Consider the following 16,273-nt stretch of genomic DNA (forward strand, 5'->3'; position numbering starts at 1 on the left):
AACACCAATGATGCAAGCTGCCATTTAAACCTTTGGGAAGAAGAAAATGTTATGGCTGTGACGTAGACGTAAATCATGGATCTATACAAGGTTCGTTCGAGGTGAGCCAGGCCTGCGCAGAATCGATCACCGACGACCACCGTACAATGCATGCCGGTTAGATTTGTGTCCGACTTGATCCCGACTTGCTCTGACGTCATTGACGCGCCTGCAACGATAACCTCGCGAGATCAAGGCGGCCGCAGTCTTTAGAGCCAGGCGCCGCAGTTGCTCTCCACCGACTGCAAGACCTCAGGGCATGATGGGAAACGCCTGGCTGTCGCCTGATCAAAGAGCTGATTGGCTCTTAGTTAGGACTACGTTCAGTCGACAATTCTTATTTTCTGTGTATTGGTTATATTTAATGTTAGATTATATGAATCTCATGTGCAATGAAGGTTTAATCTGTTAACAGACATATTTTGTGTGGTTGATATACTGTATATAATTACAAATATAAATACATCAATGAATAAAGATTATAAGAAACCTTTGCTGCTTGTCCTCCCCATGTGTAGCCTATATATGTACAGTAGCTGTGAGAACGTTTGGACTGTTAATTCAGTAGTTCAATTTCTTAAATTTAGGGATTGTATGATTTATAAATGACAGTGCCTTTATATAAATCTACTTTGTAGGCAATTCTTGTTCAATAAATTACTTCCAAGGACTGAAATCTGCCCAGTCGTTCTGACTCTCACCTCAGTCATAACAGTGGCATCGTTAAACAAATAAAAAGTTATGATTGACAAATTTAGACCACAGTGAAAAGTAGTTATCATTTTAGAAAAATCCACTTTGTATGACCTCAAAGTTTGTATTTCTATTTGTTACATTTGTGAGATTAAATATTAAAAATCACACCACATCCCATCTGCCTATTAAGAGGATTAACACAGTGTAATTCATGTGCAAAGTGGAAAAGTAGGGGGATCTCTTCTGCTTCAATTTCATCAGCGATCAAGAACGCATGTGCAGTTTCTTCAGCCATAGCTATCCGAACGTGTTGTGCAAACTACAGATAGCCTACAGGTGGCTCTAACAGGATGTAAATATTTCTGTGACTTCCTGTATATTCTTTGACGGCGGCTGGAAACTGTCCGACTTGACTGCAGCTTTTTGCCACCGCCCCCTGCTGCTGCCGCCTGGTCTCGTCCACCTTCCAGGCGAGGCGCAGTTCATCTCGAACGAGCCTGGATATGACGAAGCCTCTCAGCAGGCACGCCGATTTTTTCCAGTGGCCACTCGCGGTATTGCAACAAAAAATCCCATGGTGCCCAGAAAGCATTTTTCCCATAAGCCGTAATAGTAAAAGAGAAGCCTGTAAAACTGTTCTCAGGACACCTCCAGCTGTCACCACTGTTAATTGCTAATCTTTGTATTCCGTATTTTTAAGTCATGGACTTTTAAACCGTCAAAAAGTTTTGTAAAGGCCAGAAAAGCCCCCCCAAAGTCTCATTTTCCATGGTGACGTCACAGCTGTGTGCGTGCACTCCCAAGCGCGGTCGCGCTGTGTCTCGGGAGCGAGGATGCCTGTTGGCTGAATGACAGCTCTGAACGGGGCTAAACGTGGTGGGAAAAGTGAATTAAATGACTCCAGGGTGAGTCTTTTTCAAGACAGCGTTGTGATACAAGTTTCATATTTTAATGTCATGTATTTTAAATGCAGTTCTAAAGGTATTTTGGCGTTAAATTACCCGCTTAATGACCGCATGTTCACTTACTGCCAGTGCCACTGCTGTGGAAAAGTCTAAAAGTTATTTACCATGCATGTGATAGTGTCGGTGATGTGTGTCACCAGGGTCTGATGACTGTTTAATATCCTTTTCATCCTGTCATAACGACCTTTTATTACGGTTTGAACCGTCTCAGTCTGATGGCCTGGAGTCATGCAGTCTGCAGCAGAGCTGATGATGATGATGCAAGTATAAACTACAACGCAATAAATAATAAAGATGAATAAAATAGAAAAATATAAGATACAATTAATTAAGAAATGCACATTTTACTTAAGTAATGTCAAAGCGTTCTCTATTTAAAGAAAGTAAGAAACAACAGTCAACATGCAGTCGCATGTTATTCTCTCACTTGGCTCTTACAAACTATTTTTCTCAGGTTTGCAGACTGTAATCACAAATTAAACAATGTTTACTTGGGACAGATTTGTTTGAGCCTTGGAAATATTTTACAATTATTTTTTATACATATACACAATCAACTTAATGCACATGAATAATGGCACTTGCACTTCGGTAGAGATATTTGTACTTTATTGGATTCGCACACAACATTGTTTACACATCACAGCAGCTCCGCCTGAAAGGGAGCGTCAGGATCCTGAATAGAGGAGACTGGACATGCTGTATCACTTTGTTAGTATTTGGTGGAACATGTGCCATCATTACTGTGGCTCACATGTGTAGACTATAGTACCATAAGTGTGTGATTTAGTTGAGTCACTGTGTACAGTATGAAACACTACACAGACAGTCGCTCTGGCCACAGAAAAAAAAAAAGTTCCCATCTCTGTGGCACCGTGAGTCCGCGACACAAACGCGCCCCGTAACATGTAATCGGTTGTTTATGACAGATCGGACTACACAAATACACACAACATAACATGAATATGATAATCCATCGATCCACCGATTGACTTCGCTGAAACAAATGCATACGACCGGGAGGAGGGTTAGGAAAACAGCGGAGAACAACGTTTTATCCTTACTTAGAAATAATAAAACAACACAAATTAACCACGTGTAGTCTATAACCATGACTTTGAGAACATCATCGGTTGATGTGCGCTATAAATCCATCATTTGATTGTGTAGATCTGTCGTTACCGCTCAAACTCATCCACAAGCACTCATGAGCGCGCGGCGCTTATCCAGAACGCAATTTGCTCGTTCTCATTGCCCCAGGGCATGATGGGAGGCCCCAGAGCATCATGGGGGGTGACTCAACTGCGCATGCTCTATGGGCCCCATAACGCGGAAGTAAACCCGGAAGTCAGAAACTTTTTCGGCGTATGCGCCAGGCATGGATCTATAATATAACCTGGATATGACGACGCCTCTCAGCAGGCACGCCGATTTTTTCCAGTGGCCACTCGCGGTATTGCAACAAAAAATCCCATGGGGCCCAGAAAGCATTTTTCCCATAAGCCGTAATAGTAAAAGAGAAGCCTGTAAAACTGTTCTCAGGACACCTCCAGCTGTCACCACTGTTAATTGCTAATCTTTGTATTCCATTTTTTTAAGTCATGGACTTTTAAACCGTCAAAAAGTTTTCTAAAGGCCAGAAAAGCCCCCCCAAAGTCTCATTTTCAATGGTGACGTCACAGCTGTGTGCGTGAACTCCCAAGCGCGGTCGTGCTGTGTCTCGGGAGCGAGGATGCCTGTTGGCTTAATGACAGCTCTGAACGGGGCTAAACGTGGTGGGAAAAGTGAATTAAACGACTCCAGGGTGAGTCTTTTTCAAGACAGAGTTGTGATACAAGTTTCATATTTTAATGCCATGTATTTTTAAATGCAATTTTAAAGGTATTTTGGCGTTAAATCACCCGCTTAATGACCACATTTTCACTTACTGCCGTCCACTGCTGTGGAAAAGTCAAAAAGTTATTTACCATGCATGTGATAGTGTCGGTGATGATGACTGTTTAATATCCTTTTCATCCTGTCATAACGACCTTTTATTACGGTTTGAACCGTCTCAGTCTGATGGCCTGGAGTCATGCAGTCTGCAGCAGAGCTGATGATGATGATGCAAGTATAAACTACAACGCAATAAATAATAAAGCTGAATAAAATAGAAAAAAAAGATAAAATGAATTAAGAAATGCACATTTTAGTTACGTAATGTCAAAGCATTCTCTATTTAAAGAAAGTAAAAAACAACAGTTAACATGCAGTCACATGTTATACTCTCACTTGGCTCTTACAAACTATTTTTCTCAGGTTTGCAGACTGTAATCACAAATTAAACAATTTTTACTTGGGACAGATTTGTTTGAGCCTTGGAAATATTTTACAATTATTTTTTTTATACATATATGAACAATCAACTTAATGCACATGAATAATGGCACTTGCACTTCGGTAGATATTTGCACTTTATTGGATTCGCACACAACATTGTTTACACATCACAGCAGCTCCGCCTGAAAGGGAGAGTCAGGATCCTGAATAGAGGAGACTGGACATGCTGTATCACTTTGTTAGTGTTTGGTGGAACATGTGCCATCATTACTGTGTCTCACATGTGTAGACTGTAGTGCCATCAGTGTGTGATTTAGTTGAGTCACTGTGTTCAGTATGAAACACTAAACAGACAGTCGCTCTGACCACAGGCTCAGCTCTCTCGTCTCTGTGGCACCGTGAGTCCGCGACACAAACGCGCCCCGTAACATGTAATCTGTTGTTTATGACAGATCGGACTACACAAATACACACAACATAACATGTATATGATAATCCATCGATCCACCGATTGACTTCGCTGAAAACAAATGCATACGACCGGGAGGAGGGTTAGGAAAACAGCGGAGAACAACGTTTTGTCTTTACTTAAAAAAAATAAAACAACACAAATTTACCATGTATAGTCTATAACCATGACTTTGAGAACATCATCGGTTGATGTGCGCTATAAATCCATCATTTGATTGTGTTGATCTGTCGTTACCGCTCAAACTCATCCACAAGCACTCATGAGCGCGCAGCGCTTGTCCAGAACGCAATTTGCTCGTTCTCATTGCCCCAGGGCATGATGGGAGGCCCCAGAGCATCATGGGGGGTGACTCAACTGCGCATGCTCTATGGGCCCCATAACGCGGAAGTAAACCCGGAAGTCAGAAACTTTTTCGGCGTATGCGCCAGGCGAGCAACTCCGTTGAAATCAACGGCGGCCATTTTCCGGTCCTGTATCCACTAATAATACATCCATGGCGCTCATGAGTGCTTGTGGATGAGTTTGACTGGTAACGACAGATCAACACAATCAAATGATGGATTTATAGCGCACATCAACCGATGATGTTCTCAAAGTCATGGTTATAGACTATACATGGTAAATTTGTGTTGTTTTATTTTTTTTAAGTAAGGATAAAACGTTGTTCTCCGCTGTTTTCCTAACCCTCCTCCCGGTCGTATGCATTTGTTTTCAGCGAAGTCAATCGGTGGATCGATGGATTATCATATACATGTTATGTTGTGTGTATTTGTGTAGTCCGATCTGTCATAAACAACAGATTACATGTTACGGGGCGCGTTTGTGTCGCGGACTCACGGTGCCACAGAGACGAGAGAGCTGAGCCTGTGGTCAGAGCGACTGTCTGTTTAGTGTTTCATACTGAACACAGTGACTCAACTAAATGCACACACCTATGGCACTACAGTCTACACATGTGAGACACAGTAATGATGGCACATGTTCCACCAAACACTAACAAAGTGATACAGCATGTCCAGTCTCCTCTATTCAGGATCCTGACGCTCCCTTTCAGGCGGAGCTGCTGTGATGTGTAAACAATGTTGTGTGCGAATCCAATAAAGTGCAAATATCTACCGAAGTGCAAGTGCCATTATTCATGTGCATTAAGTTGATTGTTCATATATGTATAAAAAAAATAATTGTAAAATATTTCCAAGGCTCAAACAAATCTGTCCCAAGTAAAAATTGTTTAATTTGTGATTACAGTCTGCAAACCTGAGAAAAATAGTTTGTAAGAGCCAAGTGAGAGTATAACATGTGACTGCATGTTAACTGTTGTTTTTTACTTTCTTTAAATAGAGAATGCTTTGACATTACGTAACTAAAATGTGCATTTCTTAATTCATTTTATCTTTTTTTTCTATTTTATTCAGCTTTATTATTTATTGCGTTGTAGTTTATACTTGCATCATCATCATCAGCTCTGCTGCAGACTGCATGACTCCAGGCCATCAGACTGAGACGGTTCAAACCGTAATAAAAGGTCGTTATGACAGGATGAAAAGGATATTAAACAGTCATCATCACCGACACTATCACATGCATGGTAAATAACTTTTTGACTTTTCCACAGCAGTGGACGGCAGTAAGTGAAAATGTGGTCATTAAGCGGGTGATTTAACGCCAAAATACCTTTAAAATTGCATTTAAAAATACATGGCATTAAAATATGAAACTTGTATCACAACGCTGTCTTGAAAAAGACTCACCCTGGAGTCGTTTAATTCACTTTTCCCACCACGTTTAGCCCCGTTCAGAGCTGTCATTAAGCCAACAGGCATCCTCGCTCCCGAGACACAGCACGACCGCGCTTGGGAGTTCACGCACACAGCTGTGACGTCACCATTGAAAATGAGACTTTGGGGGGGCTTTTCTGGCCTTTAGAAAACTTTTTGACGGTTTAAAAGTCCATGACTTAAAAAAATGGAATACAAAGATTAGCAATTAACAGTGGTGACAGCTGGAGGTGTCCTGAGAACAGTTTTACAGGCTTCTCTTTTACTATTACGGCTTATGGGAAAAATGCTTTCTGGGCCCCATGGGATTTTTTGTTGCAATACCGCGAGTGGCCACTGGAAAAAATCGGCGTGCCTGCTGAGAGGCGTCGTCATATCCAGGTTATATTATAGATCCATGCGCCAGGCGAGCAACTCCGTTGAAATCAACGGCGGCCATTTTCCGGTCCTGTATCCACTAATAATACATCCATGACGTAAATACGTACAGCGTAACGCCCGTGCGTAACGCACATTTGGGTCTTGCTTCGCCATTGCAAGTTGGAAGAGGGTTAGATATTTTGAATGTTTTTCCAGTTTCTAGCTAAAAATTAATATTCAGCTCATGTCTTTAAACATTACTTGATGCTGCTCTTGCATAGTTCAGATGTCCAATCCGTTTGTGTTTTTTCCCGTTCCAAACCTACTGTTTTTGCCCCGTCTCAACTGTAGCAACAAAGCTAACGTTGTTAGCAACACTGCTAGGCACAAGTTCCATTCAGTTGTTGTGGCATACAGTCCTAGCTAACAGTTTGTTTGAAACGTATTGGAGATATGGTTATAAAACTTAGCTGTTACTTACATACTTAGTACTTCGCGAGATTACATTCTTGTTTTGTGAAACGGAAATAAATGAACACCAGTTATTGTGTCTTTTTCTACAGCCAGATAAGTTGCCACTGGTAAGGGCCCGCTGCTGGTCAACCTGACCCATCATGTATCGTCCTAAACCAACTCTGAAGGACCGACAGCACCTGTACAAGCTCATCATCAGCCAGCTGCTCTACGATGGATACACCAACATCGCCAACAGTCTTGTTAATGAGGTCAAACCACAGAGTGTCGTGTCTCCCTCTGAGCAGCTGATGCAGCTGGCAAAGATCGGTAGGACACATCTTCTTTATGTCTGCATGTTTAAGCAGTGTGTGAGTGTTTATGAGGCCCCAGTTGTAAAATTGCAACCTTTTTCAGGGATGGAGAATGATGACAGTGCAGTTCAGTATGCCATTGGGCGCTCAGATACAGTGGCGCCTGGTGTGGGTATTGATCTGGAATTTGATGCAGATGTCCAGACCATGTCTCCAGAGGCATCAGAGTATGAGACCTGCTATGTGACATCCCATAAGGGCCCATGCCGCGTAGCTTCATACAGTCGTGATGGCCAGCTGATAGCCACTGGCTCTGCTGATGCTTCCATCAAGATCCTGGACACTGAACGCATGCTGGCCAAGAGCGCCATGCCTATTGAGGTGAGGCAGATTTGAGATCAGAGTACACTGCACGTTTTCCATCCATTCCAGTTGGCTTATGTTTACTGTTTGTTGGTGTTTCTTTATACGTCAGGTGATGATGAATGAGACAGCACAGCAAAACATGGAGAATCACCCTGTGATTCGAACACTGTATGACCATGTAGACGAAGTCACCTGCCTCGCCTTCCATCCGACTGAACAGATTCTAGCTTCTGGCTCAAGAGATTACACCCTCAAACTCTTTGACTACTCAAAGCCCTCTGCTAAAAGGGCATTTAAATATATACAGGTAGGTTTGGGCAAAGGACATTTATTCTGTTGAAAATGGAGATGCCAAGCTTTGTAGTAATTGACTAAGCTAATGTAAACAGGGCTGAGACGGCAGTGTGTGTGTGTGTGTGTGCGTGTGCGTGTGTGTGTCTGCGTGCACATATATGTGTATAGATACATATGTGTATATATACACATTTCCTATTTTACTTTATAAGCGATCCTCAATACCTTCCATAGTTATTGTTAGAAATTGGATTGTGCACTGACATAATCCTCTCTCCATCTGTTTCCCTACAGGAAGCAGAAATGCTCCGTTCAATCTCCTTCCACCCTTCAGGTGACTTCCTCCTGGTGGGAACGCAGCACCCCACCCTCCGCCTTTACGATGTCAACACCTTCCAGTGCTTTGTGTCGTGCAACCCGCTGGACCAGCACACAGACACCATCAGCGGCGTCAGCTACAACCCCTCCGCCAACAGCTACGTCACCTGCAGCAAAGACGGCAGCATCAAGCTGTGGGATGGCGTCTCCAACCGCTGCGTGACCACCTTTGAGAAGGCCCATGATGGAGCTGAGGTCTGCTCCGCCATCTTCTCCAAGAACTCCAAGTACATCCTGTCCAGTGGCAAAGACTCCGTGGTCAAACTGTGGGAGATCTCGACAGGTCGAACGTTGGTCAAGTACACAGGTAAGGAGGGTGTGTTTTACTAGAAGCACAGTGCAGGTTCATACAGCGGGATTAAAGAGAAGTGACATACTGTATGTTAGAATGAACTTATGCTGTAAATTCTACATGCAAAAGAAAATAGGGATGCATTGCTCAAAGTGAGACACATTCCATTCAATAAGCACATCCTCCCATCCCCACCCCCCAAAAAAACACTGCACTTGTCTATTACACCAACAAATGATTAGTTACATGCAGTTGAAATAGAGTTTTAGTCATCCTGAATTAATTATTTGTGCCATAGATACCCAGTCTACAAAGTAAAGCAAAAATGTGTACATACATATTAAAGTACTTGCATGGTAGATGAAGATAAAATTGGAAAATTGCAAATTGTAAATGACAAGGTATGGATAAAAAGTTACTTTGATATAGGTTATAAGCACTGAAATAAAACTACTGACAGGTACATCTTTGGTACAAATAACTTGAGATAAAAAACAGAAGAACTTCCTTTGACTTGAAAGAGTTAGGTTGATATTGGTTTAAAACAGAATTTAGACAAGAAACGCGCACAGGGAAATTGTCAAAGAAACAAAAGGAAGTGCAAAAACAGATGCATAGTATTGATAAGTAATCTTAAGCTATACGCATTGGCCCTCATTTATCAATCTAACAGAAACCAGTGCAGATCCAAGCACAGAAATCATCTTATGACAGGGTTCACGTGTGATTCATGAAACATTCGTATCTCGCCGATCACAGCATAAGAATGATTGGGCGTTGATAAATGTGGCGGCTGAAAACAATCGTCATTTAAATATCACGCCCTTAAATATTCTCAGTTCAGAGGCCTTGCCCCTAGAGTTTACGACATGGAGATGCGTAATACGTCCAAGAAGAGGAACTTCTTGAAATTGACACCATAACATCGCACATACAATTAAACAAATTCATTTTATTTGGCAGCCTGAAAAGTGGCATTAAAGGAAGTCAGAAGAATGCCATATGGAAAGAAATCACTGCTGCGGTCAACAGCGTTGCCGTCGTCAATCGAACTCCAGCTGAGGTTTGAATAATTTATACATCCACCAAGCTCTTGTTTAAATAGGTAGGCCTAACTGAATAAGCATCTAACCTTTCACATTGCTTTCAATTTAGTTTAGTTGCTTGTAATTATGTAACCTGCCTCAAAATCTCAAAATGAAAGAGAAATGAATATTACAGCAATAAAACTTTAACAGTTCGGTAAAGTTGGAAATATATTCACAGATTCGAACTTCCCAAATCAATAACTCATAAGCGAAACATTGTTACAACACAAACGACGACTCTTTCCTACCGTAGTAAGGTAGACAACGAGCTACAACCGTATTTTCATCAAAACAAGCGGTCCTGGACAAATAACATTGGTCTCTATGGTCAGCCGTCTGTGAGACGAGGGCGCAGGGACCGTCTACAAATTGCAACACCGAAAAGAGATGCTACAAATCATATTCAGTAACTTCAAGATTACTCAGTGTAGTGTAGGGCTGCACAATTAATCAAATTTTAATCACTATTACGATTTTGGCTGCCACGATTAAATTTCGATGATCGTCGCGATATTAACATCTAAAAAGCGGGCTCTGTTGCATATCAAATCAAGCACTTTCTCAACTCAATAGTCAGCCAACCACCATGTGGCGAACGAAAGGTTAGGGCTTCATTAAGCTGCCTAAATAGCAAGCAAGCGCACCCTGCAGCAGCGGCAGCCTCAAATTATATTCAACAGTGTGACACCCCGTCCTGACGTACAGTGACGCAACAGCGAGCGAGGAAAAGTGATTAGACCGTGTACTTTTCAATCAGCCTGTCCTGATGTGCCGCGAGCGATATCGCTCCGTCCAGCGATGTCGCTCAACCCTGAAAAATCGCTCACTCTGTCTCTATCTGGACGACATTTCGCGGCGGTGTCCCACCCCTAACACTTCTAAAACTTCTAACTTCCTAAACTCCTTCTCTTTTCAGAGTTGTGTCTGCACCACAGGGCAACACAACTAACTTATTCAACCACCTGAAAAAACACCACAAACCCAAATATGATGAATGGATGAAGGCCGAAGCTAACGCTGATCCACTAAATCCCCGTCCATGTCCAGCGCCAACCCAGACAACCCAGGCACTTTATGATTGCACTCTGCAATGGCATATTTATTTTTTGCCCTTTGTCTTGGGTACATTTTATTTGATTATTTATGATTTATTATTATTTTAAGTTTCAATTTGAAGCCTTGTTCACATACGGTTTGTTTAAAAAATAAAGTGCAATAAAAAGATATGTTTTACCTAACATAATGAATAATTGTGATTAATAATCGGGATTTCAATATTGATAAAAATAATTGTGATTATCATTTTGGCCATAATCGTGCAGCCCTAGTGTAGTGTCACCAAAATCACTCAGCACATCAATAGTGGAAATTGAAATTGAGAATTCCTCAAAATTATGCCAAACCACATTTGTCCAAACTAACAGTTGTAGTATAACCAGCAGGAGACCATTGATGTGTCGAGTGATTTTGGTGACACTACAGTGAATAATAGTGAAGTCCCTGCTCCCTCGTCTCACAGATGGCTGACCATAGAGACCAATGTTATTTGTCCAGCCCAGAGGACCGCTCATTTTGATGAAAATACGGTTGTAGCTTGTGTCTACCTTACTACGCTAGTAAAGAGTCGTTGTTTGTGTTTTAACAATGTTTCGCTTATGAGTTATTGATCTGGGAAGTTCGAATATGTTAATATATTTCCAACTTTACCGAACTACTGTAAACCCTGTTAAATGCAGACTATTTGAAACTAGTAGGCTACCTTTAATGTCAGGGATATATGGTCTAATAACAATTTCACGCACTCCGCCAGATGTACTATGCTGCACCGCAAATCAACACTGACTTGAAAACCTGCATACACGAGTCGACACTTGACGTGAGATTTGATAGTAGCCTCCGCTCACGTCCAAATTGATAAATGCCGAGCTTTGCGTGGAAATGACCGTACGCCCAGTTTTCTGTCGTACGTTCGTTTGATAAATGAGGGCCAGTGTGAGCGTCTACTACACAATAAGTGCCAATTGAAAAACATTACAACGGCACTACATAAATGCTATATAAACCAATATTAATGATAATTACAAATTGTGAGTGGATGTGTTAGATAAAGCAAATAAATACAATAAATTCACTTTGGGTGAATGGAATCAATTGGACTTGAAAGTGTCTTGTGTCTGCAGATAGCAGTATTAGCTGTGCAATATACAGTTATTGCACTTTTAGCATCAAAGACCGAGGGGTTTGAAAATGTCAAAATGCAAAAAACCTATTCATGACATGTCAGTTAGGAATGCAATTTCAACTTTTGGCTTCAAGCCTCTTTGCACAGCTTGTGATTTCCATTTTCATTGTGCTGACCAGTCCTCGCCAAGTTGACATTGTTTGGAGGTATTTGAGGGTTGATGTCTGTGGAGTTCACATGCCTGCGAGGACTATATATTGGGCAACAGTGCCACCTAGCAAGGTAGTTAAGTAGTGCTGTTATTTGAACTATTATGAAGCTGAATGAAGTGTTTGGTCAGAAATTATTTTTTAATAAGATAAGGACTGAAATAGAGTTATGCTTGACTTAATATATTAATATTATAGGTAAAAAAAAAATATTCAGTGCAATAACTGGCTCTTTGTCTTGTCACATTTTATTTCTTTTTAGTTTTACTGTAATGTCACCTGTTACTGTTGTGTTAACACCAACCCGAATAAAGATACAATTTACAGAGCAGCTAAAGTGTTGAAATTTTCAAATGAGCAAAAGGTTTCATTTTTGGTAGAACATGCCACGGCTGGTGTCCAGTGAATGAAGGGATGTGATGTATATAATATAGTTTTCCAAAATATAAAAATGCACTTTTGAATATTATACTACTGGAATATAATCACAAATGTATTAATGTGTTCATCACTTTAACTGGTTAAGAGAGAGCTTATATTGCTTTTATTTGGCTGTATACATTAATCTATAACAGTACATCAATTTCTTAGTTTGATTTTTATTTTATATTAATAATCTAATCTAGTCATCAAACAAAGTGCCTTACATCACAATTTTCATTGTCATTGAAAAACAAGTAAAATCATGATGATGTGGCATTTCTCCCAGTCTCTGCCAAACAAACATGTTTTATTACATCTGGAGAACAAGCTTTGTAGGCCAGAGCATCTCTGCAGCACTGCAAAATTTCATTAAAACACTTTTTTGTGACACATTTTACCTTTATAAAATAATTGTAATCTGAGTACTCAGTTTACTTTATGTTGTGAGGGGATGAAACACTTTAGTTCTGCAATTCAAGTAGTACGTTATTTAGTTAGTTTTTCATTACATTACATTATTTTGCGGGTTCATTAGTTGCATTTTTAAACATCATATACTAGGCTATAAGAGCCTTAGTTGTTGATGAAGGTTCTCAGTCATTCAAGTCATGGTAATTCTAAGTGCTGTATCATAGGCAACTGGACTTGGTTCAGTTTGTTGAAGACGTTTCACTTCTCATCCAAGTGGCTTCTTCAGTTCTAACTAACTCGATGGGAGCCTGCAGGCTTTTAAACTCTGTGTGGGACAGAGTCTTTAAGGACACGTGTGAGCTCTGAGTTTCAGAGTCGTTAGGGCCACTCAACCGGCCTTCATGTGGGTTGCTAGGGCGAGGTGAGCCCAGGTGTGAATGGTTGTTAAGATGTCTGGGGAGGGAACTCAGTACTGCATTATAGGTGGGTGATAAGTAATGTCTTAGGCCACCTCCTCTGTTCAAAGACGGTCGTTCCAGTTTGACATAGATGGATTCTTTTACTCCTCTTTCAAACCATCTGTCTTCCCTGGTCAAGATGTTTACATTGTTGTCCTCAAAGGAATGATTTGTCTTCCTTAGATGTAAGTGGACAGCAGAGTCTTGACCTGAGGAGTTGGCTCTCCTGTGTGCCATTCGTTTATGGAGAGGTTGTTTCGTCTCCATAATGTACACATATGTGCAGTCTTGGCTGCATTGAACAGCATCAACTACATCACTCTGTTTATGCCTGGGTGTTTTGTCCTTAGGATGGACAAGTTTCTGCCTCAGTGTGTTGTTAGGTTTAAAGTGAACCGGGATATGATGTTTATTGAAGATCCTCCTGAGTTTCTCTGATGTTCCCGCGACATAGGGAATGACGATGTAGTTACGTTTTCTCTTCTCTCTGTCTGCTCTGGATCTTTTAGCGGTTTTGACAAAGGTCCAGTTTGGGTAGCCACAGTGTTGTATTGTTTTCATTGAAACAGCTGTGCCCAATACTGTATGCCTCTGCCCAGTTCGCTGTCAGATTGTTAGCAAAATAAAGAGCTGTAAATGTTGTATTGTGTCTGGCATTCCTATTATTAGACTGCAGTTACCAATTGTGGGCCGTAAAGAAGGTTACAAAATGACGGTAGAGTCAATAATTCAGGAACATGTGCATGCATGTAATTTCTGGTAATTCTAAAGCACTTGAACGCATTCTTTTTCTCAGTAGATAATTCAGTACCGTAACATGTTACCTTTTAATGTCAGTAAATTTTGTAACATGATGAGTTACTTTTAAAAGTAATGTTAGCCAACATTGAAAACTGCACAGGTCTATCGCCATCCAGCATTTGTCTGGGCTCAGCTTAAAGTGCTGCTGGAAAAATGGCACAGGTGGTGGAGTAGTTGGCTTCAGGGCACAAAGACTGAGAAACAGAATTTTTAAGTTTTCTGTCCTATTTACTTTTCCTAATTCTGTATTTTACAGTTTTGAGATAACTTTTCATTATGTTTTGAATCTATTTCTTTGAATCGATATAACATAAATATAATTATTTATTTCCAGACCATTTTAATGATGATTTTACAATGCCACTAATAACTTACAATTATAGATGACAATAAAGTGAAGAAATTTCCTTCTGCTCAGTGATCGGTATTAGCTGATACTGTTTCCAGTAATTGGCCCTAAAAATCCTGATGGGAGCACCCTTAAATAACATTTATTAACTGTTAAGTCCATAGAAGCAGGCCTACAAAAATTGGTTAAGTACATTCTACAGTTTGATCAATTGCCGTAGAACCAGCAAAAAAACAACAGAATTTTGCTAGTAAATAAGCAGGGAGCTGTGGGTGTTTCCGTTTAAGCTGGAGATGGCCTTTTTTAAACGTAATGTTCACATATGCTTAATTAGCTTGCAAACTACACCTGCTTATATTTGCTAACTGTCTCTAGACAGTTGTCATTTCAGCCGACAAAATCCATGGTCCCCCACGAGAAATGAGAAGCCCTTTTTTTATTAATCACTGTCAAGGAGCCCTTGTTTGTAAGACTACTAAGAATTTTTATCGTAAATCTGCCACGATTGTCATTGTAAATGGCTTAAAAACTGCAAGAAATTGCATTTTTGTGAGAAAGGAAAGCTTGACAGGCGGTCAGTTAATTGTAAATAAAAAAAATTGTTTGAACTTAGTAGTGCAGTGAACCCTCCTAGTAACATGTTCCTTCTGTGTGTTGCAGGGGCAGGGCTGAGCGGCCGTCAGATGCATCGTACTCAGGGCGTGTTCAACCACACAGAGGACTACGTGCTGCTTCCTGACGAGCGCACCATCAGCCTCTGCTGCTGGGACTCACGCACAGCCGAGAGGAAAAACCTGCTGTCTCTGGGACACAACAACATTGTCCGCTGCATAGTCCACTCACCCACCAATCCAGGCTTCATGACCTGCAGCGATGACTTCAGAGCCCGCTTCTGGTACCGCCGCACCACCACAGACTGAGACGCATCCAGTCCCCATGTTTGTACTCGGCCTCCTCTTCAACACCACCTCATCGGCTCTCAGAGAACCAGAGTGGATGCTGTCTCCATGATCTCAGTGAACTCACCCCTTTCTCCTGATCTGTGGTGTCCTTTATTTCATTTGAAGCTTTGCAGTGGAATTTTAGAAAGTGTTGTCATTGCACCATCTTAAGAATGAATAATGAGGGCACTATTTCTGTTTTTGATAACACTTTGTGAACTTCATTTACTGCTCTGAAACTTCAGTCGTAACTCAGTTTCTCAGTTTTGTGTTGTAGGTGACGGCAGAGGTGATTAGTCTTTTCCACTTTTATATTTTGTTGATGTCCTTTGTTGTAATTCAGATTTTTATTAAACAATTTACAGGAACATGCCTCTTCTATGAATTTGACGGTGAAAAGTCCCCCTCAGAGTTCATAACCACAGCTATGGCATTATCCTGCAGATATTTTAAGACCACAGTTGTCACGGCAAAAAGTGAGCAACCTGCAGTGAGCACAAATTGGCAGTGATATACCACAACTCATACACACTACCACAGTCATTGTAGATATGAGCTTACTTTTTGTGGTATTTGCTTTTGTCTGTGGCTTCATTCATAAAGACAGGAAATCCCCCTTCTCTTTTCCTTCTGCTTTTCTCTTACGATTACGATGGTCTGCCAAAAATAAATAAATAAAGACATA

General features: G+C 41.0%; 1 protein-coding gene across 1 annotated transcript; it reads left to right on the plus strand.

Annotated features, from left to right (window-relative positions):
* The first annotated feature begins 6,720 nt into the window (after positions 1–6,720).
* Positions 6,721–15,956, plus strand: cstf1 (cleavage stimulation factor, 3' pre-RNA, subunit 1). The gene is made up of 6 exons (XM_084349316.1): positions 6,721–6,819; positions 7,193–7,412; positions 7,500–7,777; positions 7,872–8,069; positions 8,351–8,741; positions 15,308–15,956. Exons 2-6 carry the CDS (start codon positions 7,244–7,246, stop codon positions 15,565–15,567), a joined length of 1,296 nt encoding a protein of 431 aa, XP_084205442.1. The 5' UTR covers positions 6,721–6,819; positions 7,193–7,243; the 3' UTR covers positions 15,568–15,956.
* The last annotated feature ends 317 nt before the right edge of the window (positions 15,957–16,273 follow it).

Source organism: Pagrus pagrus (assembly GCF_965226575.1).
Source record: "Pagrus pagrus genome assembly, chromosome: 3".
Classification (NCBI taxonomy): domain Eukaryota; kingdom Metazoa; phylum Chordata; class Actinopteri; order Spariformes; family Sparidae; genus Pagrus; species Pagrus pagrus.

Excerpts from the sequence above, each read along its gene's own strand:
- cstf1 (XM_084349316.1), top strand. The coding sequence starts at position 7,244 with ATGTATCGTCCTAAACCAACTCTGAAGGACCGACAGCACCTGTACAAG. Across the intron at positions 7,413-7,499 it reads GATGCAGCTGGCAAAGATCG|GGATGGAGAATGATGACAGT; the intron begins GTAGGACACATC and ends AACCTTTTTCAG. Across the intron at positions 8,742-15,307 it reads AACGTTGGTCAAGTACACAG|GGGCAGGGCTGAGCGGCCGT; the intron begins GTAAGGAGGGTG and ends TGTGTGTTGCAG.